We start from the raw sequence: 26931 nt of genomic DNA on the forward strand, positions 1-26931 counted from the left end.
GATTAAATGAGATAAGGCAAATAAAATGCTTTGCAATTGCAAATCCCCATACAAAAGTAAATTATTTATTATTACATATTATTATATTATATATAATATAATTGTACATGTCATAATTATATAGTATATTTGTAATAGATTTGCATTTATATATTACATGATATTATTATCATCATTACTATCATCAAACCAGCACAGACAAGAATCCTTTCTCATTGTCCAAATCCTGCCTATCTTTTAAGGTCAGGTCAAGTTCTACATTCCACATAGGGTCTTTGCTGACTGTCCCAACTTCCAGTATTTTTCTTTTGTCCAGACTCATATAACATATGGTAGTGTTTAATCAGATACCATTTTGCTTTACCATTTAACTTTCATTCACATGTATATATTTTACTTCTCCAACTAGACTATAAGCTCCAGGACATCAGGGAAGGTCTGTGCCTTACAGATATATCTCCCACAATACTTGATTTTAATAAAGCCGGGGTAGAGAAGTTAAGGAAGACAGGTTTAATGGCCCATTATATCCCAAACTCTGCTAAAATAGCCAAAATTAATTAATCAGCAATCCTACCTATGTGGCAGGCTCTGGGGATACAAAACCTGAAACAAAACCACCTCTGTCAGTGAGGAGCTTAAACTAGCTGGAGAGATGTAGGTATATATAAAGCAAATATAAGGAAATTTGGGAGAAGGGAATTTCACTGGGGGGTCAGAGAAAGCCTCATCTTAGAAGATGTTACTTGAGCTGAGCCTTGAAGGACACTACAGATTCTAAAAAGATAGTGAGGAGGGAGTGCATTCCAGACATGGGGGATGGCCAAAGAATAGCAAAAAGGATGGTATTTGCTGGATCCCAGAATATGTGAAGTGGAAATAATGTGTAACAAGACTAGAAAGGTAGTTTGGGACCAGATTGTAAAGGGTCTTATACGCCAGTTAGAAGAATTTATATTTGATCCTAGAGACAATAGGATGTTGCTGAACTCAATAAATACAAGCATATTGAAATCTGCCTATTGGAAAGTTCTGATCATTAGAAAGGTTTTCCTTACAGAAAGCCAAAATTTGACTCTTTGCAACTTGTACTCACCATTCCAAGTTCTCCCCTTCAGGGTCAAGTACATTAAGTCTAATGCCTCTTTCCTGTGACAATCCTTTGAATACTTGAAGATAGTTGTCCTGTTTTTGCCACTCCCCCAACTCCCCTTCTCCTTTCCTGGCTAAGCACAACCAATGCCTTTTACTGACCAACATGTAAAATTTTCCCCTTCTCTCTCAGCTAAAATTATTCCTCCAGCTTATTTTTACAGATGAGTAAACTGAGGCAAACAGGCTAGGGTCACACAACTAGTAAATGTCTGAGGTCTGATTTGAACTTAGGAAAGAGGAGTCTCCTCAATTCCAGGCCCAGCACACTATCGACTGTGTCACCTAGCTGCCCCAAAACAATTTAATTAAGGCAAACAGAAGTTAAGTGACTTGCTCAGGGTCACACAGCTAGTGAGTGTCTGAAGCCATATTTGAACTCGGGCCTTCCTGACTCCAAATCCTGTGCTCTATACACCAAGCCACCTAGCTTCAGGATAGACTGAGAATAACCATGAGAGAGATAGAAAACGCTAGAATTGAGGAGGATTGGAAAAGGCTTCCTGTCAAAGATGAGATTTTTAGATGGGATTTGTAGGAAGCCAAGAAAGACAGGAGACAGAGACAATGAGGGAGAACATTCCAGGCATGAGCAAATATTGGTAGTTGAGAGTTGGAATGTCTTCTTCAGAGAATAGTATGAAGGCCAGAGTCACTGGATCAAAGACTCTATGGCTGCAGTAAGGTATAAGAAGACTGGAAAGATGTGGGGTGGCCATCAGGTTAGGAAGGTCTTTGATTACCAAACAGAGGACTTTATATTTGATGCTGGAGGTAATAGAGAGCCACTAGATTTGAAAGGGACCTCCAGGATCCTCTACTCCAGTTGTGTCCAACTCAAATAGAAATGGATCCCTGTAGGCCATATACTGAGGTAGACAACCACAAATTAATATAATCTGTTGTATTGTACTTCTTATTTATTTCATTAAAATTTTCCAGTTACATTTTAATCTCATGTGGCTGTGTTTAGGAGCTTTGCCAGTCCCATGCTGGCCTGAGAATTGATACCTCTGCAATGCAGTACAGTGATTCTTTTTACCAGGTGCTCCTAAAGGTATCATCTAGACTGTACAGGAACTCCTCTGGAGACACGGACCTAAGGAGCTCTCCAAGGCAGCACCTTCTCCTGTTATACAGCTCTGATTCTCAGGATGTTTTTTTTTTCTTATGTGGAGCTAAAGTTTATTTTCCCTGAAATTTGTACCCATTTGTCCTTGTTCTATTCTCTGAGGTCAAGCAACAATATTTAGATTATAGCATTTCTGGAATAGAGATTAAATCTAAAAGCAGTCACCATCTCTTACCTTTAAGTTTTCATTGTGATAGACTGATTTAGAAACGGCTTGGAATCTAATGTCTTTGTAGCTGATTTCTTTGGTCAATCGATGAACGACGTCCTGTACCTCTTCCACAATCTTGGAGAGCAGACGTTGTCTTGGATCCACCTGCATTGGAGAGACAGGCAAAAACTGTCTTTGATTGCTTAAGGTCAGCTGTCCCATCCTTCCAAAATTTCTAATCTTAATCTTCCCACAGGGGAAAATATTCTTCATAAACTCTTGCCCTTAGGCTCTCAGGAGAGAAAATCATTGACTCTGGCTCACCATTGTGACCCTATTGGAAATAATGAGCGTAATAATTATATTGACTTATTATTTATATTTATATATTATATAATATATATTATATTATATAACATATACTAATATTATAATAGTAATAAACAGTTAACTCATTTGATTCTCACAACAACTCTGTGTGGCAAAAGCTATTATTCCCATTTTCAGATAAGAAAACTGAGATACGGATGGAGAAGCTAAGTGATTTATTCAGGATCACTCAGCTAGTGTCCAAGGTAAGATTTGAATTTAGGTCTCCTTGACTCCAAACCCTGTACTCTATCCATGATACCACCTTGCTACTCAAATAGCTCCCAAATGCTTCAGTTTCTACATCTATAAAGTGGGGCCCAAATATTTTATTTATAAATGAAAGTCTGTGAATTGCTGAAAGCAAAAATAGAGCCAACTGAAAATGATGTTTTGAAGATAAGGGAATCCCAGAGATCAAAGTCCATAAACAGCTATAGTCCATGAACAAAAAATAAATCAATAAGGGATCCTAAAGCCTAATTTTCCACACTTTTTTTCACATTTCCAACCAACCCTGGGTTCCTGAACCTTGGAGCAAGGCTTGCTCCAAGCCTTAACCAAGCCTCCAAGCCTCCAACCTCTTAGGGCAAATCTTTACATCTGTTAAAGTTTGATCATGGAACAATCTGTAAGCTGATATTTTATTGGCCCAGAAGCTCCTTCTGAAACAAGGATTACTGTTCTGCCTTTGGATGTTGCTGGGGAGAAGTAAGACATAGGAAAACAGGAATAGAGGCAGGGATGCTGTCATCTTAACACTTTCCAAGCAGACACTTGTGATAATGACTGAACATTGAGCTCCAGTGATAAGAAAAGTGGATTCACTCATAACAATGAATAGGAACATTTTCAAGAGATCATTTGCTACCAAATTAACTGACAATGACATCTTCATGAATCTTCTCTACCACATATAGTCTGACTCCTGGTATCTAAGACCCTCCAAAATTTTGCACCATCATGTCTTTTCTCCAACTACATGTTGTAGGCAACCTATCTTTTAGCCAACTTGGATAACGTCTGTGTGCTGTGTGGTTGTTTTCTCCTGCTACTAGACTGCAAGCACCTTGAAGTCAGGGACTTGTTTGCTCTGAGTCTAGACATATATCTCCCCCAGCACCCAACACAGTGCTCTATATTTTGGCAATGATAAATGATGATAAATGACAAATGAATAAATACTACTATGAAGACATCCCTAGATCTAAGATGCAAAGTACTATGGGTTCCAGACTACCAAACCAATAAATATTAGTGGTAAGCGCTAGGCATACAATTAATAGAAAGAAAGACAGAGAAAACCAACAGAGAATCAAATACCTAGACAGTCACAAACATGAAAGATATAAGAGGATGGTGCAGTCAGGTCAAGGGATAGGAAGCTTAATAAATTTTTTAGTAAATTGCAGTCAAAATAGAAAGATAAATGTTAACATGGTCAACCTCCTACATGTATTGACAAATTTAAGGAAATTAATCTAGGAGGTGGGAGTGACATACACATCCAATCCATTTCACAAAGGTTCCTGTGCCCCAACAAATGGCTTACTTCTGAATACCCAGAAGGCCAGTCTGGCCAAACCAAAAAATGTGTGAAAGGGAGTAATCCATAGTAAGGGTAGGTTGGAGACAGATGACAAAGGGCTTTAACAAACAGAGGTGGTGGTATTTGATACTGGAGATATAGGGAGCCACTGGAGTTTACTGAGTATTATAGAGATGTGATCAGACTTGTGCTTTAGGAATAACACTTTACCAGTTTTGATGAAATGGAAAGAGATTAGAAGCCACTGACACAGTCCAGCTGAGAGGTGATGAGGAACTAGGGTGGTGCCATGTAAGTTGTGAGAAGGGAACAGCCAGAGAGAGATTCTGTAGGTAAAACTGACAAGACTTAGTAGTTTGTTGAAATATATTGATTGGGGAAGAGTGAGAGGATTTGAGAATAATTCTGAAAGTAAAAGGATGGTGATAGTCTCAACAGAAACAGGGAAGTTCAGAAGAAAAATTGGCTTGAGGGAGAAATAGAATTATTTTTGTTTTGGAAATCTCGAGTTTGAGGTGTCCATGGGCATTCCGTTTGAAATTAGTGGTTGGTAATGAACATGAACAGCTAGGTAGTTCAATAGTTCATAAATGGCTAGGCCTTAAGTCAGGATGACTTATCTCTCCGAGTTCAAATCTAGCCTCTGGCACTTAGTAGCTGTGTGACTCTGAAGAAGTCACTTAACCTTGCTTGCCTCAGTTTTCTCATCCGTAAAATGAACTGGAGAAGGAAATGGCAACCCACTTCAGTATCTTTGTGAAGAAAACCTCAAATGGGGTCACAAAGAGTTGAACAAGACTGAAAACAATGGACAATGGAAATGAGAGAGGGAGAGAGAGAGAGAGGATAATTGAAGCCAGGAGAACTGATGAAATCATCAAGTCAGGGAATGTAGAAAAGTACTCAGTACAGAATCTTGGAGTGAACCCCTTAGGGTTCATATCCCACTCCCAGGAGTGGGATATGAATGATATTCAAATAGAAGACACTATGAAGGAGTGATCAGACAGGTAGGAGGAGAACCAAGACATTATCCAGGAGTGGATACAGTGGATGACAAGGTCAAATGCTACAGAGAAGTCAAGATGGAATAGAATTGAGATAGTGGGCGTAGTCTGAGGGCTTGGAGAAATTTAAGAGGGGAAGAAAGGGAAATCAGAGCAATTGGGGGTGGGGGGAGGTGGTGAGGCCCTGAGCACTGAAGGTACCAAAGGTCACAGTGAGAACAAAGAATATGATTGGAAGGAATTGAGGCCTAGGGAATGATAGGGGAAAGCAGTTGAGTAAAAATAACAGATTACAAGCATTGAAAAACACAAAGTAAGAGATAAGATTGAAAAGATAGCTTGTCTTCCAGCATGAATACAAACTGAAACCACCAAATAAGGACTTGAGGTGTTTCCTTTGGCTATTTCCCATGGGTCAGTGGTCCCAAAGTTCCTGTTCCTCCTCTGGCAAAGATTTTCTTTCTGCTCTAGCATGAAGTAAGATGACCCAACACCATCTACTCCAACCCTTGGAAGAAAAACAGAGACTTAGAGAAGCAAAATGACTTTTCTGAATATCATATAGAAAGAATCATGGAGCAGGACTAGAACTCATGTCTGTTGACCCCCTGGCTTTTTCTACTAAACAGAATCACAGAATCTTAAGGGTTAGAAGAGATCTTGGAGGCAAAGTCTTAATGGGACATTTTAGTTTGATGGGCATGGAAGACTTGCTCCATTGGGGTGGCAGTGGGGTAGGGGAGAGACACTTCCACAGTGGGAATGCAGAAGCCCTGGGATACCGGCCCCCATAAGGAAAGACCAGAGGCTGATTGTCTAATCCTGTTTAGCTTATAAAATCCTTCATTACCCAGCCTCTTCCTCCTTTTCTAGTACTATTATACCTTAGTTAATGTCTTCCCTCAGAGATTATCCAATTTCTCTTGTACATGCCTTGTGTGTGTGTGTGTATATATATATATATATACACATATATATATATATATGTATGTATATATATATATTTGTATGTGTGTGTGTGTGTGTGTGTGTGTATGTATATAAAATTTTACATGCCCTATTAGACTGGGAGCTCTTTGAGAGCAGGGACTGGTTTGGGTTTTATTTTGGTTTTGCCTTTCTTTGTATCCCCAGAGTTTAAGCACAATGCCTTGCAGACTGTGAGCATTTAACAAATGCTTAAGCATTTCCTAGAAGTTCTTGCTGATGGAGCTCCCTCTGAACATCACCATATTTCCTCCATATTCCACCATATTACCAGCACCACCTGATTCTTCATATTTCACTGGCCAGGGATGATTCCCCATCCTACATCAGAGAGCCAGAGGACCAGGGAGCCCCACCCTTGGTTTGGCTATACTCAGAAGTCTAGTCCAACCCATACTTGAAGAAGAATCCTTTCTATAACATCTCCTGTTGACCAATCAACAAGCATTTGTTAAGGATTGATGAGGTGGCAGCAACTGTATAAGGTGTTGAGGTCACAAAGACAAAAAGTGAAATCATTCTTACTGCCTTACCTTTTATGGGAGGGGGAGGGATAAAATAGGCACGTGTATGCAAAGCAAGTTCAAAGTTAGTTTAGGAAGGAAGTCAAACTGGAGGAGTGAGGGAAGGGAAGAGGAGGAAAGGCCCCTTGCACAAGGTGGACCTTGAGGGGAATTTTGAAGGACACCAGAGATTCCAAAAGGTTTCCATAAAGAAGAAATAGGGGATAGTCAATGCAAAGAAGATGAGAGACAGAATTGTGATGAATGTGAGGAACAAGAAGAAAGCCAATATGCATAAACCAGAGTGTGTGGAGGAGAGTACTGTGTCATAAAGCCAGAAAGGTAGGACAGGGCCAGGATGTGAAGGCTTTTTTTTTTTTTTTTTTAGTGCCAAGTAGTCAATGAACATTTACTAAGTCCTTAAGCTCTGGTGTTAAAAAGTAAGGCAAGAAATTACTTCTACCCTCCAGGAGCTTGTGATTTAGTGTTACAAAGGTCAAGTGGTCATTCAGCCTTTCCTCTAAGACCTTTAATCACAGGAACTCATTTGTTTTGGAAGCAACTTTCTAAGCCACTGCCTTAGTTTAGGGCTGCTACCCAAAGTATGATGCCTTCCATCTTCCCTCTTCCAATCTCTTTTTCCCCTCCCTCCCCAGGCATTTGGGCTTATTCCTTTATGTCTTTTCTATTCCCAGCCAACAGATCTAGGACCATAAGTCCTTTCACAAAACTTGGTCTTTTCAGTAATTTTCTATTGTATGTCCTTTGAGGTTCATAATAGTTTGCTAGTCACAGGATTTCTAGCGTGTCTTAAAAAAAAAAACCTGATTGTTCGGTTTTGTGTCACTTAACTGTCATGATGTAGATTTGCTTTCCCTATGTGACAGATCAAATAAATGGGCGATTTATTTAACTAACCACCACAAGTTCCTGGTTCAAGGTTGGCTTGTGTTTTGTGGCAATAGAGAGATGTGTGTGTGTGTGTGTGTGTGTGTGTACACACACACACACATGTATATATATACATAGGTATATAGCATATATGTATACATATATAATATATAGAGTATGTGTGTGGATGGGACATATACACATGTGTGTGTCATGTATGTTGCTGTTCAGTAGTTTTCAGTCATGTTTGACTCTTCACAATGCCATTTGGGGTTTTTTTGGCAAAGATACTGCAGTGGTTTGCCATTTCCTTCTCTAGCACATTTTACAGATGAGGAAACTGAGGCAAACAGGGTTAAGTGATTTGCCCAGGGTTACACAACTAGTCAGTGTCTAAGGCCAGATTTGAACTCATGAAGGTGCATCTTCCTGATTCCAGACCTGGCACTCTATCTGCTACACTACCTTGCTGCCCCATTATGTGTGTATGTATGTATGTATGTGTGTGTGTGTGTGTGTGTGTGTATAATGTACATAATTTAACTTCTAGGAAAGGGAAATTTCCTGGCCCTTCCAGGTCTAAATGTAGGCTCTTTTGAGCTCTCTTGGACCTCAGTTCCTTTCCAACTCCAAATCTATGATTCTGTGTTCGCTATATTTCTTCATCTGCATTTTATAGGTCTAGTCTTGTATTTTACCCACCTAGTCCAGTCCTCCTCATTTTGAGGGGGTTTGGACTAAAGGTGGTGGTCCTTGAAGCGCTCATATTCTGTGAGTCTATACTCCTGTTTAGGTTGAATTAGGGGTATGTTAAAATAATCTCCACTTCAGGATTGGAGGAGACAAACAGAAGTTAAGCCTGGTGTGAGGAGGGGGCGGGATGACTTATTCCACAGTTACTCATGGGGGAAGATTTGTTTTGAAGGAGCCAGATCATGTAGAGCTTTGTTCAAACAAGAAGGAGGTTCCACAAGTAGAAACCTGCCATCAATCTGGCCCCTACAACCTCAGCCTGGCCTTGCAAAACACAGGAAGAAATCATGTCCCGTCTTCTCTCGAGCCATTTCAGCAGATCTACCCTTTAATAAGACATTAAAAAAAAAAACCAACCCAAAATTGTGTCTGACCAGATAAGAAAGCTAGAATGAAACCATTTCAAATCCCTCTTGGATTTTGGGGCCCTGTCTAAACCAGAACACTTTTAGGGAGATGATTTCTCACATTCTGTGTTCACTAAGTTAATGAGTAAAGGAAGACTTGCTTCTCTTTAACAAGCTGCATGGATTCTGCATAAATAACCAAAAAAAAAAATTAAAAACTCTTCTTTAGAGAGGCAGTGGGCATTGTGGAAAGAGGTAGGAGAAAGGTCCAAATATTTTGTAGTTACAGGGAGCACAACTATAAAGGATTATGAACAAACTATTTGGCATTTCAATACTTTATATGTAAATATTCACATAATTAAACTATAACAAAGATAAACTTTTAAAGATATTATATGACAATTTATATTATATTTTATATTGTAATTGCATAATTATAAGATTTTAAAAGATTTTTAATTAAAAAAGATTTACAATTAAATTAAATTCAAAATCAAATTTAAAATTTACATTTAAAAGATTTTTAATTACAAGATTTAAAAAATATTATATTATCAGATCCACTTATAAAAATACATCAACCAAAGGATCTATGAAACAGAGGGCCTAAGCCTATATAAGGATCTTAATCTGTCCTTAACCAGAAAAGACTTGGGTTCAAATCCTGCCTCTAATATTCACTAGCTATGTGATCTGAGCCCTTTCACAACCTCTCTGGTGCCTCAGTTTTTCTCATCTGTAAGACTGGGATAATATTAAATATTACCTGTAGTACCCACTTCACAGGGTTGTAGGGAGGATCACATGAAATGTGTGAAATGTTTCTAATCTTGAATTTCAAATCATAATGCATTAAGCTCTACTCCACCTCTTCCTCTCCCTCATTATCATAATCATACTCTTGAAGTATCTGTGATTTCAATAGTAGGGTATTCTTTTCAGTGATACAGATTTCAGCTACTCTGAGTGTTGCCAAGATTGCAAACTCAGTTAGTCTGTTTTTTAGACAAATGACATATAAGCTATAATCACTAACCCTAACTCAAAACTTTTCCAGGTTGGTAGGAAGTGCCAGGCTTTGGGATCCACTGGCATAGAATCCCAAGGCACCTTCACACCATACCGAAAAATATACAGTTTTAAAAGAACTATCTATGTGGAGGGTCTACACACATAGACTAATGACAGACCAAAGGGAATCACAAATGTATAATAACACATTCATGTGGAGCATTTTTACCAAAACAGTAACAGCGACAATACTGATGCTGCTGATGTTGATGGCAGCCCACATTAATATAGCGCTTTAAGGTTTGCAAAAGCACATATGTAAATGATCTCATTTGACCCTCACAACAATAGGTTCTATTACTATTCCCACTTAACAGATGAGAGAAAGTTAAGTGAATTGCCCACAGCTACCTGTTCATTATGTGTCTGAAGTGGGATTCAAAACCAGGCCTTTCTGACTCCAAATCCAGGGCCCTGTAGATGACACTTTGCTGTCTCTCAGTTAACACAGAATGTGGTAAATGGGGCTTAGAAGTCATCTAGTTCAATTCCTTCTTTTTTTTCAGATAATGAAACCGAGACCCAAAGAGGCTACTATGCTAGATCAGTATTTTGACTGAAATTTATAAGAGATCATGTCAAAATAATAATTAAAGGTCACTTTAAAGAAAGACATTGCCAGGAGCCCCAGATTCTTGTGAGCTCCACCTGTTTCCAAGGCGACATGGTAATGTCCTGTGATATTATCCAGATCTTTACCTGCCCTCTTCTCCTTCTCCTCTTTATCTCTAAAGACAAATGTTCAATTAATATGTGCTGAGCATTACTTCCCTTGCCGGCATTGTTCTAAATCCTGCATAGAGCTAAAAATAATATGGTAGACGCAATTCTTGTTCTCTAGGAATATTATAACCTAAAGGAGGAGACCAGATAGTTCACTAGCAAGTGACAGATAAAGATTTGAAGGCAAATTCCTTGAAGACAGGAACCATGTCTGATGTGATGTTATCTATGTCTCCATTATTTCTATCTGCCCTCTTCTCCATCTCCTACTCTCTATCTCTAGAGAGAAATATTCGATTAATACTTACTGGGTATCATTTCCTTTGCTTGCATTGTCCTAAGTCCTACAGAGAGCTAAAAATAATAGGGAAGATATAAATCTTGTTCTTCTCCAGAAATATTATAATCTAAAGGAGGAGACAAGATAGTTTGATAGCTAGGGACAGATAAAGATTAAATTGTAAATTCCTAGAAGACAGGAAGCAAGTCTTTTTTTTAAATAAGCATTTCCCAAAGGTCTGAAAAAGAGCTGTAAGCCCAAATATTTATTAAATAACACTTCCTAGATAGGGACAGATAAAGCCATGAATAGAAGTGGAGACATTCACAGTGGTACATTCACAGAGGATTATGGAAAATCTGCCCAAGTGAGGCATAGAAGTATTTAGAGGAGCTGAGGGCGATTGTTCTAACCTTAGAAGCCTTCATGGAACAACTGAATCTTAAGCGTAGTTCTGAAGGAGTGTAGGAATATGGTTTAGTGAAATTTAATAGGGTGATGTTCTAAGTAAGAAGTATGAGACAAAAGACAAAATAAGAGGAAGGATAGGGACTCAATAAAATAGATGAATGACAGCAAGCAAATCTGTTGAATTGAAGTAGGTTGTCTAGTTGCAAAATCAATGTTCTGTTTGAGAGATTGAGGTCAATTGACTCCATATAATGGAGAGCCTTCAATGGAGTTTGGATTTTAGTCTGTGGATAACACAGATATTTCAAATGATTAATGCCTTTAAATTCATTACAGACCCAGCCTGCTTAGCTACTTAAAACAATGATTGGAAGAATGATAGAAATAATTTTGCTTACTTAGAACTTTAAAAATGATTCAAGTTTGAATATTGAAAAAAGGAAACTCAGTTGCATGGATTCCCTTCTAAAACATAAGTTTAAAAGTTCTGTTTACTTGATAGATTCCGTTTTCTTAGCAGGAGGTAAAGGCACGAAGTTTTAAAAATATCTACAAAGTACCTACAGTGAGCTTTGCACCTCTATAAGGCAAATATGCAAGAAATATTTACTGAACATTATTACTCTTAATAGCAGCGTCTTAAGTCCCCAAAAGAGTTCATAAGGTACAATTCTCATTATATGTACAGTGAGTAGCCATCTACCTCATTTTTCTTCTTACTCTGCCTAAGAAACCTCAGGTGGTAAAATATAAAAGTAATACTTATTAATTAATGAGAATGAATTTTTTTTCCCCAGAAGGTTTAATGAAAGTCCTTGAAAAGTCCTGAAACCACTCAAGGTCCTTATTGTTTTTATCAGACCTTGTTTCCTTTTCTTCTGAACTTCTCACTGGGATTCAGTTTTACTATCTGTTGAAGGAGGGGTTTGTATTATCTTAGTAGAACTCTAACTAGGTGATGAGTTAGCTCTTTGCCTGAGGGTACTGAATTTACCGGCAGGCACAGACATACTTTTCTTGGCCACCTAGAAACAAAAGAGCTCATCACCCAGGTAAGAGAGATAATTAGTTAAATACAAAAGCTACCAGGTGCCTGGACCAGATGTGCACACATTCTTCCTTTATAAAGGCAGGCAGTTCCATTCTGAGTTACCCTACTCCTAGGAGATAGCTTCCTTCCTTCTTCCCTCCTTCCCACACCTCCACAAGGGAAAATTGGCCACTTGCCCTGGGTTCATTTCTGGTACTAGCCGGGAGCACCACAATTCTTAGTCACTCACTGCTAAGGTCTGAGATCTCTTTCAATAAACTCTCATCTCCTTCTACTGGGCATTTAGTAAACATGGCCAAATGAAGCCGTCCTTGTACAGGACACACTGTACTAGGCACTCTGTAAGACACACAAAGAACAAAAGAAATTGTCTCAGTCTCCAGGGGAGCTCACCAGTCCAGTCAGGGAGACAAAATTGACTTGAGAAATGCCAGAAGAACAATTACAAAGCAGCTTTTGAATGAATCCAAGGAGATATAATGAAATAGAAAAACACAAAACAGGGGGAGCCATCAGCAAAGGAACCCTGAAAAAGGAACACTAAAAAGCGATAAAGGAACCCTAAAAAGGGAGAAGTAATAGACGTCTCTAGGTTATTTCCATTTTTCATGTTAACTTCCCCAATAAAACATGAATTTCATGAGGGCAAGGACCATGATTTTTTTTCCCTTTCTTTGTATCCTTAGTTCTTAGCACGGTGCCTGACACGTTGGAAATGCTTGTTGATTATCTTTAAGCCTAAAGGGGCTCCATAAGAATTCTCTCCTTAAATCCCACAGTATCTACACAGAGATGCTGAGTGAATGGCAAGAGAACAGCAGAGGGGTAGGGAGACAGAAACATTCACTCTTACCTTGTTCATAATATAAAACTTCACAGCTTCTTCTGTTAACGAGTCCATGGTTTCTTTTTTTCTTTCTTTCTTCCTTTCTTTCTTTCTTTCTTTCTTTCTTTCTTTCTTTCTTTCTTTCTTTCTTTCTTTCTTTCTTTCTTTCTTTCTTTCTTTCTTTCTTTCTTTCTTTTTTTTTGTTTCAGATTATGCCTTAGGTTCTTGGGCTGATTCTAACTGCACAGAGAAATGCTGGTGTGCTGTTTGTCTTGAAGCTGTTGTCCACTATCCACATGTTGCCCCTCCCAGTTTCTCTGGGAGTTAAACAAAAGGGCCGTTCCAGCAACACGGGAATCCTTCCTCCTCAGCTCTTGGCTCAAATCGTCTTTTGCAAGTCAGAAGAACATATCTGTCATTTTTCAAAAGAAAAATTACTTTGGGGGTGGGGAGGAAAGAGAGAAATGGAATTTCTCATTCACGCAAGTCTAGGACATTTTTCTAGATTATCCCTGAAGAGTTTGTAATTTTCTAAAACATATTTCCCACTCAAACATTTGAATTTTCTTTTAGAAGACAGTCTTCTAGCCAGCCATCCTTCCAAAACCTCTCCTGAGTTAATCTCTTCCCAACCTCCTTCATTGTATGCAATTTTACGAAGACTAGGAACACCCCCTTGCCTTTCTAGGTTTATATCTCCTCTGTTCCCTCTCATGTTGACAGTAAATACCTCTGCCTGACAGTCTAGAACACAAGCAGTTTGATTTACTTTCTTTACAATAAACAGATAAAAAATGGAGAGATAATCAGTCTCAGTCTGGCAACAAGCTTCAGGGAGGTAATGTGTGCTGTTTTAGAACAAGATGCCCATGTGTTCTCTCTCTCTCTCTCACATTCTCTCTCCCTTTCTCTCATATTCTCTCTCACATTCTCTCCTTTCTCTGTTGTATTCACACTCCTCTCCTCTCCCTCCTTCCTTTCCTCTCTCCCTTCCTCTCTCCTTTCTCTCCTCCCTCTTCCATTCTCTCTCCTTTCTCTCTCTCCTCTCTCTTACATTCTCTTTCACATTCTCTCTCTTATATTCTCTCTCTCCTTTCTCTCTGTAATATTCTCTTTCCTCTCCTCTTCTCTCTGTCTGTCTCCTTTCTCTGTCTATCTCTTGCATGGCTCACATACACAGGGAAATGACAGGACAGAGATCTTTCACCTGCTCACCTGCTTTCCTTTAAACATAACTTCCCTCTTCCTATTTGAAGGTCCTGTGTGGCTGGCAATAAAAACAAAGTCACTATAAACAGGCCTGTAATAAGTGGAGAAAATGCTCCCATCTGGTTTCATCAGCAAGAGTCATGTCTGAGATGATCATGGGCAGCAGATACCCAGCCAGGCCGGCTCAGGCTGGTTCTACTACAGGTGAAAAAAATTTCACAATGGCTCAGTCTCCCAGAAACCAGCAAACATTGCCTAGTAGTACCTAGTCAATCCGTCAAATTACAATACACGTGCAGTCTCAGCATGCTTCTACCAAGTATGCCAAAGGTGGGGAGTGTGTTTAAAGAAAACAACAACAACAAAACCCCTTAAGCCTGTTGCTCTCCCTTTTAATCTATACCTATTAAATTCAGTAACCTTGATGACATCCTTGATCTCAGAAGTCTAGGTTGGGTGCCTTCTATGTATACCTCTGCCTGTCTCTGCTTCTCCAGCAAGGTATGACACAAACCTGACTCCAACGATCTATCTTTAATGCCTTTGTGTGTCCCGCCATCTTGTGTTCAGGCTATTCCTTGCCACCAGTGGTGGCAAATAAAAAAAAAAATACATGCTTAACACCTTCTTCCCTCCCAAATAGTTTAGTGTTTTATTTGTTTCTAAAACCCTATAACCTTCTTAGTTCTTGTTTGATATGGTGTGATTTGTCATAGAAGGGCTGGAAGAATAATTGAAGAAAAGAAAGATCCCATTTCTCTGGGTATAGATGAAGATTGCTAGAGATATGCATTTAAAATCCTGAGTGAGGGTAATTATGTCAAAAGGGCGGGGAGGTGGAGGGAGGAGTTTACTCACAGTGACTGGGTTGTGAATTATTCTTTAAGGAAAAGGGCACTGAAATACATTTCTACATCTACAAGACATGTCACAGGCTGAAAGAGATATAGCCTCGATCTCAGACTACTATCTTTGTTGATACCCTTCAGCAATAAACTGAATCAAATAACTCAGTGTTAACTGAGTACTTACTACGTGTAATGCACTGTTGCATTCACTAATGCCTAGAGGACACATACCACTAGATGTGTGTGTGTGTGTGTGTGTCTATCTATCTAATCTGTCTTTCTATCTATCTATCTATCTATGTGTGTATGTATGTATTTGGTCTGGAGCTGTGATTTCATTGGTATGAGGAGCTCATGACGAGGAAATCCCTCTACCAACATAGGGTGGTAACTTAAACAATTTTGAAGGTGATCAGTTCAAAGCTGAAAGCGACTTCAGGGGTCAAGTCCAAATTCTATTTTATTGATAAGGAAACTGAGGTACAAAACTGTGTTGCTACAAGTTTGTGTTCCATAGTCTCAACTGGGTCCTTCCTGAGGCAAGGCAATCCTTTTACATATCTCTGATCCATCCACTATCCCGCTCCCCACAGAACCTTCCGCAGCTCCCCTCTCACTTGCCTTCTTCGTTGATAACCTTGCCTCATATTTCACTGAAATTACTGAGGCCATTTGTGGAGACTGCCTTCTTTCCCTGTCATCACTCAGATGCTTTCTGCCAGGATCCCCTTCTTCACTCCTACCTCACACAAAGAGGTGGCTTAGTGGTGTGTGGATAAGTATGTAACAAACAGCTTTCTGGAAAAGAAAATGTACATGTGACACACTTTTAAGTTTAATGTGCTGCTATTGACATTTTTCTCCATCACTTTCTTAAGTCTAGACAATTAACAAAACAATCAGTCAAGCTCTGATTTGTAGCAGTTGCTGGTTTCCAAGGTATAAATGCTCATTCTGAAAGTTTAATAATAGCCGGTCTGAAATGACTCCATAGAAATTGTCTTTCTCTTGTCCAAGGCAAACGTTCCACATGTTCAAGGGATCCCATTACATTCCATTTTCTGCAGGCTGGTACCTCTCTTCCCTCTACTCTCTCACTGCTCCCTCTCTACTGGCTGTTTTCCTGCTATCTACAAACATAACTATATTTCCTCCATGCTTGAAGATCCCTCACCTGATCTATCCATCCCCACCAGCTATCCCCCCATATCTTTTCTCCTTTCTGTGGCTAAACTCCTTGAGAAAGCTATCTACAATTGCTGCCCCCAATTACTCTCCTCTCACTCACTTAGCTCTTTGTAGTTTGGTTTCTCACCTCATCATGCAAGCAAAACTTTATTCTCCAAATTTATTAATTATCTTGTACTTGCCAAAACTAATGGCCTTTTCTGACTCCTCAGCCTTCTTGATCTCTCTGAAGGCTTTGACACTACTGATAGGCCCCTTCTCCTTGATCAGCAGCTGGGTGACACAGTGAAATAATACAAAGGGAGAAGAAGACTCAGGAGAGAGCCCTGTGGGACACCTAAAGTTAGTGGGCATGACATGGAAAAGGATCCAGGAAAGCAGACTGAGAAGGAGCAGTGTGATAGGTAGGAGAAGAACCAGGAGACAGTGATGTCCCAAAAACCTAGATAGAAGAGAGTATCAAGGAGAGGTTGTTGTTTAGTCATTTTTTTCCAGCCCAACACTTTGTGACTCCATTTGGGGTTTTCTTGGAAAAGATACTAGGAGTCGTTTGCCATTTCCTTTCCTAGCTCATTTGACAGATGAGGAAACAGAGGCAAAATGGGTTAAGTGACTTGCTGAGGATCACACAACTATTTTCTGAGGCCAGATTTGAACTCACAAACTCCATGCCCAGCACTCTGTCTGCTCTCCACCTCATCCCCCTCCACCTCCTCTCTGATCCAATGAGACTGACCTGCATGATCCGTATCTAGACCCTGGGCATTTTTACTGACTCTTCCACATACCTTTCCCTTCCCCTCTCTGCCTCCAGGCTTCCCTGGCTTCCTTCAGGTCTCAGCTAAAACCCCACTATCAGCAAGAAGCTTTTCCCATTCCTCCTTAACTTTAGCTTCTTTCTTCTGAGACGATGCCAATTCATCCTGTCCATATCTTGTTTGTACATATTTGTTTGCACATGCCTCCCCCATTAGATGTGAACTCCTTGAGAGTCCCCGGTGTCCCTGACACATTAGTCAGTGCTTAGTAAATAGTAGGAAGGAAGTGTTAAGTGACTTGCCCAAAGTCACACAGTCACCAAGTGTCAGAGACAGGATCTGAAGAGAGGTCTTCCTGACTTCCATGCTGATTCTGTTAGTTCCCCCAATGGGGTGCCATGCTTCATAACACTCATGCTACTTACCTACTTTTGCAAAGAGGTGCCTAAGAAATACTTGTTTTATTGGACTCAATAGGCATCATAGAAGAAAGGAAGAGATATGTCAGGTTCCCTTGCCCTCAAGAATGTGGGTACATGCCTGTAAGCTTAGCAGCAGAAGAGGCTAAAGCTGTTGGAGCTCATTAACTCCTAAGTTCAGAGCTTTGGTGGGCTATGTTAATGGGGTGTCTGCACTAAGTCTGGCTTTGTTATGGTGAGTCGCCAGGAGCTGGGACCAATCAGGTTGTCTGAGGGAAGAACTCACCCAGGTCAGAAACAAAACAGTTCAAAGTTCCTATGCCAATCAGTAGTGGGACCAAGCCCAAGAAGAGCTCCTGCATGTCCAGCCAGGGATAGATGGGGAAACCCAGTATTTAAAAAAAATCTATATCTATATATACATATGCATGTATATATGTATGCACATGTACATACATACATATACATGTAGATATATGTCTATACATGTTAATTTGTCTATGCATATAGACATATGAGGGGAGCTAGGTGGCACTCCTCTTCCTGGGTTCAAATCCACCCTCAGACACCTACCCATGTGATCCTGTACAAGCTGCTTAACCCTGTTTGCCTCTGTTTCTTCAACTGTAAAATGGATTGGAGAAGGAAATGGCAAACCACTCCAGGATCTTTACCAAGAAAACCCTAAATGGGTTCACAAAGAATTGGACACAACTGGACACAAAATGACTCAACAACAAAATGAAGAGATTTCCTAGCTGATCTCTAGGGTCCATCCCAACTCAGATTCTGTGGTGATATGATACTGCTCAACAAATACTTTATTTATAGCCCAATTTTTGTATGTAAGGCTAAAAGATAAAGTTTATAGAAGGAACTGCCTAGCTATCTAGCTTAGAAACTATCTGGCTCAACCCCTCATTTGACAGATGAAGAAACTAAGGTCCAGAGGGGTTAGGTGAAGTGCCCAAGGTTACACATGGATAGCGAGTGATAGGAAGATTTGAAGAGAGATCTTTTGATTTCAGAGTCAATACTCTCTCCCCTGTATCATGCTACATCTACTTGACTTCCTGTGCTTTCTGGGATCCCTACTTTCTTGTGGCTGAAATCATCTATATTCTTGAACTTTTCAACCAATCTTCCTTTCACTTCTTATCTCTCCTTTGAGGAAATGACCTCCCTTGCAAACCTCTCTGCTTGCAGTCAATCCTTCTCTTATCCCAACTCTCTGGCCAGGGTTAGAGATGAGTATATATTCCTTGTTCTTTATCATCATTTCTATTGTTTTCCACGCCCCCTGCCCCACCTCAGTGACCTTTGAGCAACCTTTCATTTTCGGTGGTCAATGTAACCCATGTCCAGCACTCACCCTCCCTCCTACCCTCAGTGCTCTTGTCTACTCATTTTCGGGTTGCTCTTCCAACGTTAACTAACTTCTTGGCCTTGGGTCTTCTTCTCCTCACTACCTTCTTCTAGGCACTTCAGTTTCATGTCCACTCTCATACCCCTTGAACAATCTTACCTCTCTATGGCCCTCTACTCCTTGTACCAATATGAACATCTCCATCTTGGATCTTCCATTGTCCACCCCAAACTAAAATGTCTAGAACCGAGCTTCTCCTTCCAACTTCTCTATCTCCATATGTGGCACCACATTCCCATTCCCTTTGTCCTAGCTTCAGGGTTCTCTCTGATCCTTCTTGTTCCCCCACCTCTCATATCCAAGCAGTTGCCAAGCTATAACAACAACAACAGTTAGCATTTGTATGGTACGTTAAGGCTCACAAAACACTTTACAAACATCATCTCGTTTCATCCTCACAACAACCCTAGGAAGTGAGAGCTATCATGCCCATTTCACAGATGAGACAGCTGAAGAAGGCAGAATAACCAGGGTCATATAGCTAGTGTCTGAAGTGGGATTTAAAGTCAGATTCTAAGCCCAGGGTTTCTTCTGTTCACTGAAACTATCAGACTGTCCCTCTAGTATCTAGAACATCTCTAGTATTCACTACTTTGCCCTATTTCCAAAGCCACTTTCATTTTAGTCTTCTGATCGTCACCCACCTAGAGTAATGTAGTGTCCAAAAAGTCCTCTGGTTTGAGTAATCTAGTCTTTCTTGACCCTGTGCAAGTGTGATCTAAGTCACCGCTTTCCTCCTGCTCGGCACTTCTTCCTTTTATGAAATCATTTGGTCTCAGAACTTTCTAAGATAAAAAGTTCCATGCTCCATGCAATCTTGATAATTGGTGCCTCCATGCCTGTGACATCAGAAGCAGAAAGCCAATCATATTGCCCGAGTAAAACCTTGCCCCTTCCTATAAAATTCCAAGGATTCCTGCTGCCCTGGTTTTCATGGTGTCAAAGGCTTTGGGGTAGTATTGGAACATCTTTGGCCCAGATGACAGAGGTGTTGGTTCCCAGCTCCAATAGGCTAGGGATAGGAGAGTGTGCTGCCCCAATCTTGACAGAGTCAGCTACTGCCCTGGTTGAAAGTTGATAACTGTAGCCCTAGTTTGAAAGGTTAGCTCCTGACCTGGTGGAAGAGATGGGAGACAAGTTGTCTTTCCTACTGATCATGAGAAGTGACTATCTAGCATGACTAAGACACCCTTTTCCCCCCTTCTCCTATGGCCCAAAGACTCTGGTACCCAAGGACTAGGAGCACTGTGGTTGTATCTTTACTTTACTGTCCTTGACTCTATCCTCCCATTTCTCAAGGCTTCTGTTCGTGTGGGTTAAAATACACTCATTTAAGACATGCCACCATTTTGTATCATTGGCTGATCCATCTCTTTGGAGAAAGAAGGAAGGAGGTAAAGGAAGAAGGAAGGAAGAAGGAAAAGAAGGAAGGAAAGAAAGAGAAGGAAGGGAGGAAAGGAGGAAGAAAGGAAAGAAGGAAGGAAAGAGGGAAGGAAGGGTGGAAAGAAAGAAGGAAGGGAGGAAAGAAAGAAGGAAGGAAGGAAAGAAAGAAGGAAAGAAAGAAGGAAGAAAGGAAAGAAAGATGGGAGGAAAGGGAAGGAAAGAAGAAAGGAAGGAGCATTTATTAAGGGCTTACTATGTGCTAGACCCTGAACTAAGAGCTAAGGATACAAATATAAGCAAAAATCAAAGACAGCCCCTGCCTTCAAGGAGCTTATGTTCTCACGGGTGAAGAAAACACTTGGGGAATGTCTGTGAGTCCTTCACACTGATTGCATAGTCTTCAGATACATCTTCCTTTCTCTTCTCACCCCTTTCCAACCCATCTTCCCTCCTGCTTCCAGAATATTCTTCCTTGCACAAATATTTGATCATATCAATCAGTCCTGTGTCCAAGGATGCAAAGGACTCTTTATTGCCACCAGAGGAAAATACAGACTCCTTAGTCTGGTACTCTGCTCTCTAAGCCCTCTATAACTTGGTGCCAAACTCTCTCTCCAGAGTGATTTCATAGCACTCTCCTCCAAATACAATAATGATACATTTTTATCTAGCCATGACCGCTTCCCACTCAACACTTAACAGCACGGGGGACACTCGCTGAAAAGTTTGTGAAGCCACTGTTTAAAAACATCACCTCCTCCATGAAGCCTCCTTTGGTCTCCTAGTAGAGCAGCACTTTAGTTTTCAACCCTAAAGGCAGCTAGGTGGTACAGTGGGTAGAATACTGGGCCTGGAGTCAAAGACCTGAGTTCAAATCCAGCCTCAGACATTTACTGGGTAAACTTAGGTGTCACTTAACTTCTGTCTGCCTCAGTTTCCTCAAGCATAAAACAGGGATAATAACAACAGGGTTGTTGCAAGGCTCAAATGAGATAGTATTTGTAAAGTGTACTTAGCACAATGCCTGGCACACAGTAGGAACTTAATAAGTGCTTGTTCTTGTTTCCCTCTAATGAATGTCATTATGTAATTTTGCATTAATTGTAGCCATCTATGTTTTGTGTCTCATCTCACTGCATTGGAAGCTTTGTGAGGACAGGGACTCAAACTGTATACTTTTGAAACTGTATCTTCCCCAGTGCCTGCCAACCACAATGTCCTCTGTCAGCCAGTCTATGAGTATTTATTAAGCACCTATGTGCCAGGCACTGTGCTAAGCACTGGGTATATAAGGAGAGGCAAAAGACCATCCCTGAACAAACAAATATGTACAAACCAGCTACATACAGGATAAACGGGGAAAATGTACAGAAGGAAGACACTGGAATTAAGAAGGATTGGGAAAGGCTCCCTGAAGAAGGCAGGATTTTAGTTGGGACTTAAAAGGGGTTTGGAAAGCCAGTAGGCAGAGATGAGGAGGGAAGGTATGGGAGACAGAGAAAATGCCAAGAGTAGAGAGATGGTGTATATTGTTCATGAGACAGCAAGGGAGGCCAGTGTCACTGGGTCAAAAAGTGTGTGTGTGGCTGGGGATGGGGTGGGGGTTAGGATGCATAAGATGTAAGAAAACTAGAAAGGTATATGTGGGGGTAGGCTATGAAGAATGCAAAGCAAGATTTTGTATTTGATCATGAAGGTGATAACAAGTCTTTGGAGTTTATTGGGAAGAGTGAGTAAGGTCTCCCAATTCATCCTGGACCATCTCCAGTTGTCCTGATCTGTATCTGGCCACTGGACCCAGATGGCTCTGGAGGAGAAAGTGAGGCTGGTGACTTTGCATAGCCCTCCCTCACTCAAATCAAAGTCAATTGCAAGTCACATCATCATCTCCTTGATGTCATGGTCTTCTTCGAGAAAGAAGGACAAACCAGAACAACAAGCAGATGAGGAAATAGAGGCTAATGGACTTGCCCAGGGTCACCCAGCTAGTAAGCATCTGAGGCTAGATTTGAGCTCAGGTCTTCCTGAGTCCAGGTCCAGTGTTTGTTCTATCCATTTTTGTGCCACCTAACTAACATGAATGACCTGGTCAGACCTGACCTTTAGGAAAATCATTTTGGCAGCTGAACAGGAGGATGGATCAGATCAGAGAGAGATTTTAGGGAGGCAAACCCACTAGGAGCCTATTGCCACAGCCCAGGAGTAAGGTGAAGAAGGTCAGCACCAGTGTGACAGCAGTGTTGGAAGAGAGAACGGGCGGTGTTGGAGAGATGTTGTGAAGGTAAAATCAACAGGTTTTGGCAACAGATTGGGTATGGGGAGGTGAGGATAGTAGGGAGTCAAAGGTACACCTGGGTGGTGAGCATGGGAAACTGAGAGGATAGTGGTACTGTTGCTTTTTCATGATGTGTTGTGGTGGAACTGTCTCGGAGAATTCAGAGTCAGACCACCTCTAATCTAAATATAGGCATTTACTGAGATTGATGCCTCTCGTGAAGAGGTCTAAGTTCCAAGAGGAACCAGCAACTTCAGAGAAAGCAAGGATTGATGGATTGATGGATTTTTATAGGGTAAAGATCCAATTTTATAGGGTAAAGATACAATTACATAACAGAAATTACGAATATTAAAGAGGCAGGAAGGGTTTGTTAAGAGATTAGGTCATGTGGGGCGGTCCCAGCTACAGTGGAACTGCACATGTGATTACCCACAATGCATATAGAAAAACCCATTGAGGGATATGTATGTATAATAATGATATTGTAATAAGCTTCTCTATATCATAAGTTCACTCAAGGTCAGTTCTTTACTATTATAGCACAGGTGCCTACTTAGGAAAAGTCCCTTCTATTGTTTGGGGTCCACATCTTGCTCAGGCATCCTGGCGGTGCTGCTTTCTGACTGGTGGAGTATTGTGGTTCTAAGGCTAGATGGATGTGGTTGTGGTTGAGTACATGGACCCATATGCTGTTTCTGTGGGAAATATGAGGAATGGGTCTGGGGACCATGGCTAGCTAGAGGCAGTGGCTGGGATCCCATCACATGGACAGGCTTCTAGTTCTGTGAGAAATATGAGTTCATGTATACACCTGTTGTTCTAGCAAGCAGTGAGGCATCTATGAAGAAGTTAGGATATTGAGTGGGCGGAAGCGGGGTGAGTGGCTTGGTAGGGGCAGTAAGCCTGCTGTTCAGAGGGGCCTATAAGGAAGTTAGACCATGGGGGCTGGGGGCAGCTTTATTAGGATTCCATCAGTACCTCATTTTACAGATGAAGAAATTGAGGAAGGGATTTGATAGTCATCATAGAACGACCTAGAATAAAGATGCAGAGTAATGGCAAAGTTGGACCTCCAGCCTCCGTTTCTTGACTCCCTGTCCAGGTTTCTGTCCAACAAACCTCACTGACACATCAATGTTTTTGGAATAAATGACTCCCCCATCTGTTAAGGTCTTCTCTTCTATGAGTGGCCCCTGGTTGAGCCCCAGACTACCTACTGTTCTGTGGAGGTAGCCCCTTTGTGCTTCCATTTCTCATGTCACCTGAATAGGTCAGATCACAGGGTGGATGTGAATTAGGCCCCTGTAACCTCCCTGCCCTGGTCCTGTCTTCAAGGGCTCCAGCTGGCCTCACGCTAGCCTGGAGCTTGGTCACATATGTCCAACTGTAACTGTTCTGACAGTGAGCTACAGGGCAAGAGATAAGGTTAAAGAAAATTAGAGAAGGGCTGAGGTTTGGGCGGGGGATGGGCGCTAGTTTTCCTTGCAGGTGAATTGGTTTGGAAACAGCTAAGTAATAATCAAGAAACTGATATTTATTCATGCATGGGAACTGCTCTTTATCTGCAGCACAAGGTCATCTGGATGGGTGTGCTCGGGACTTGACATGCAATACCTAGAATGCACAACAAACATTCCATCACCACTTGGGAAGAATTTTCTTTTCTTCCTTCCTTCTTCTTTCCTCCTTTCTCCCCTTCCCTCCTCCCCCCTTTCTCTATTCCTTTCTTTCTTTCTTTCTTTCTTTCTTTCTTTCTTTCTTTCTTTCTTTCTTTCTTTCTTTCTTCTTTTCTTTCTTTTTTCTTCCTTCCTTCTTTTCTTTCTTCTTTCCCTCCTTCCTCCCTTCCTTCCTTCCTTTCTTCCTTTCTTTCTCTTTCTTTCTTTCTTTCTTTCTTTCTTTCTTTCTTCCTTCCTTCCTTCCTTCCTTCCTTTCTTCCTTCCTTCCTTTCTTTCTTCCTTTCTTTCTTTCCTTCTTTTTCTTTCTTCCTTCCTTTTTTCTTTTTTCTTCTTTACTTCCTTCTTTTCTTCTTCTTTTCCCCTTTCTTCCCTTCCCTCTTCTCCCTTTCTTCTTCTTCTTCTTCTTCTTCTTCTTCTTCTTCTTCTTCTTCTTCTTCTTCTTCTTCTTCTTCTTCTTCTTCTTCTTCTTCCTTCCTTCCTTCCTTCCTTCCTTGCAACAACAATTATCTGAGCACCTTAAAAGGAGGAGCCATCTTTCAGCATGAGTAATCAGTGGGAGAAGTGAACAGCTTGTTCCTTCACACAGAGCTCAGGGTCTGCATTGAATCATGGGTGCTCAGGATAGTGAGTGAGACGAAGCCCTGCCTGGGTTCCAGGTTTCTGAGTAGAGCTGGTTGCTCTAACAGGGCCTGCTTTTCTTTGTATCCAGTTCCTGACTGGAAACATTTTCCTCAGAACTCTTCAGCATCCTCTGAAAATCAATAGAAACCCTTGCTGCAAGAAATCAATTAGGTCAGGAAAAACAACCTAATGACAGACCATCGAATAGTATCATGTTTCCAAGGCTCACTGTGAAGTTTTCTTCATTGAAAAAAAAAGTGTATATGTGTGTATATTCATATATACACACATATATGCATATAAAATTGTATATATATAACATACACATATAGATATAAATATACGTATATATGCATTCAAACATACATATATATTTACACAGAAGAAGACACAGGTTGCATAATGAGGTGAGAGGTAAAGGGAGAGAAATAATTTCAAGGTATGTGAATATCTTGTAGCTACATAATTTCAAGGACAAACTTTTTAGCATACTTAAAAGACACCCTAAGTAAATATTCAGATTCCTTACATGACAAAAATCAAAACAGTATTATAAAACAGCTCATATTAATATATATTGTAGTAATACAATTGATATATTTTTATCTACATATCTTTAAAGGAGTGAATAGAGCACTGGGCCTGGAGTCAGGAAGAACAGAGTTCAAATCCAGCCTCATACACTTACTAGTTGTGCGATCCTGGGCAAGTCACTTAACCCTGTTGGCCTCAGTTTCCTCATCTGTAAAATGAACTAGAGAAGGAAATAGCAAACCATTTCAGTATCTTTGCCAAGAAAACCCCAAATCGGGTCACGAAGAGTCACACACGACTGAACAACATCTTTAAAGAAGCTTACAAAGTGCTTTCTTCACAACAACCCTGGATTGTAGGTTGTACAAGCAAATATCGGTGCCAACTTTTCCAATGAGGTAACTGAATCTCAGAAAAGCTCAAGGTCATAAACTAGTAAATAGAAGAGCTAGAGTTTGAACCAGGTCTGGGATTAGGGAGATTTCTTCAATTTAGTAAGGACAAGATTATTTGTAGTTACCTTATTCTGCTATATTGTTTCTGATTTTATATATGTTCTTTTCCAATCCAATTTACTTAATAAGCATCTGCTATGTATGAGACACTGTGTGTGGTGCTAGAGATAAAAAAGATAAAACGGAAGAAAAAGTTTCTGCCCTCAAGATGCTTCCATTCTACTAGGGGAAATACCACAGGTTTAGTCCAACATGTCGATCATAATTCAAGGAGGGAGCCAGTACCAGGGGCAAGGAGACTCCCTAGTACTGAGCACCTTCCTCCCTGACCCCTTTCCCCAGCAGGCGCTGCCCAGAACCCATCGTGCTGCTTCACGGGCAATGCAGCTTGGATAGGATGGGAGTCATCAACTCTGTTCCTTCTGACGACGTGCAGGACCTTTGTCTTGCCACTGGATTCTGCTGACTCTGGAGGAGAGAGCCAGGTTGAAGACTTTGTGCAGCTCTGCCTCACTCAAATCCAATTCACACCCAAGTCAAGACATCACTCTCATGACGCCACTGGTCCTCTTCGAGAATGAACAACAACGAGGTCTCCCCACCTGCCCTGCCTCCATGCTCTGCACATCTGGCATTGTCGTCTGACCTACTGACTTAAGCATATCTGGGCTCTGCCATCTGCTTCACACATTTACTAGCTGTGTGGCCCTGGGCAAGTAATTTCCTCTCTCAGACTCACTTTGCACTGCTCTAAAATGGAAATAATGGCATGTACCTCATAGGTTTATTGTAAAGCCCAAATGAGATAATATATGTAAAGTGCCTTACAGACCTTAAAGTACTAAATAAATGCTAACACTTACGGTAGATGCTTAATATTTATGGGATTGAACCAATTGCAGATCTTGGAGTTAGAAGTAACTTTAGAGG

General features: G+C 40.7%; 1 protein-coding gene across 1 annotated transcript in view; it reads right to left on the reverse strand.

Moving 5' to 3' along the window:
• Positions 1-19821, reverse strand: part of MAB21L3 (mab-21 like 3) — a 42703-nt gene extending 22882 nt beyond the window's left edge. The window contains exons 1-4 of the mRNA XM_036769418.1: positions 19699-19821; positions 15885-16061; positions 13234-13618; positions 2460-2600 (exon numbers count right to left, since the gene is read on the reverse strand). Of these exons, the coding sequence (XP_036625313.1) occupies positions 2460-2600; positions 13234-13281 (189 nt within the window). The 5' untranslated portion in view covers positions 13282-13618; positions 15885-16061; positions 19699-19821. The remainder of the gene's footprint in view (positions 1-2459; positions 2601-13233; positions 13619-15884; positions 16062-19698) is intronic.
• Positions 19822-26931: the final 7110 nt, after the last annotated feature.

Source organism: Trichosurus vulpecula, chromosome 7 (assembly GCF_011100635.1).
Source record: "Trichosurus vulpecula isolate mTriVul1 chromosome 7, mTriVul1.pri, whole genome shotgun sequence".
NCBI lineage: Eukaryota > Metazoa > Chordata > Mammalia > Diprotodontia > Phalangeridae > Trichosurus > Trichosurus vulpecula.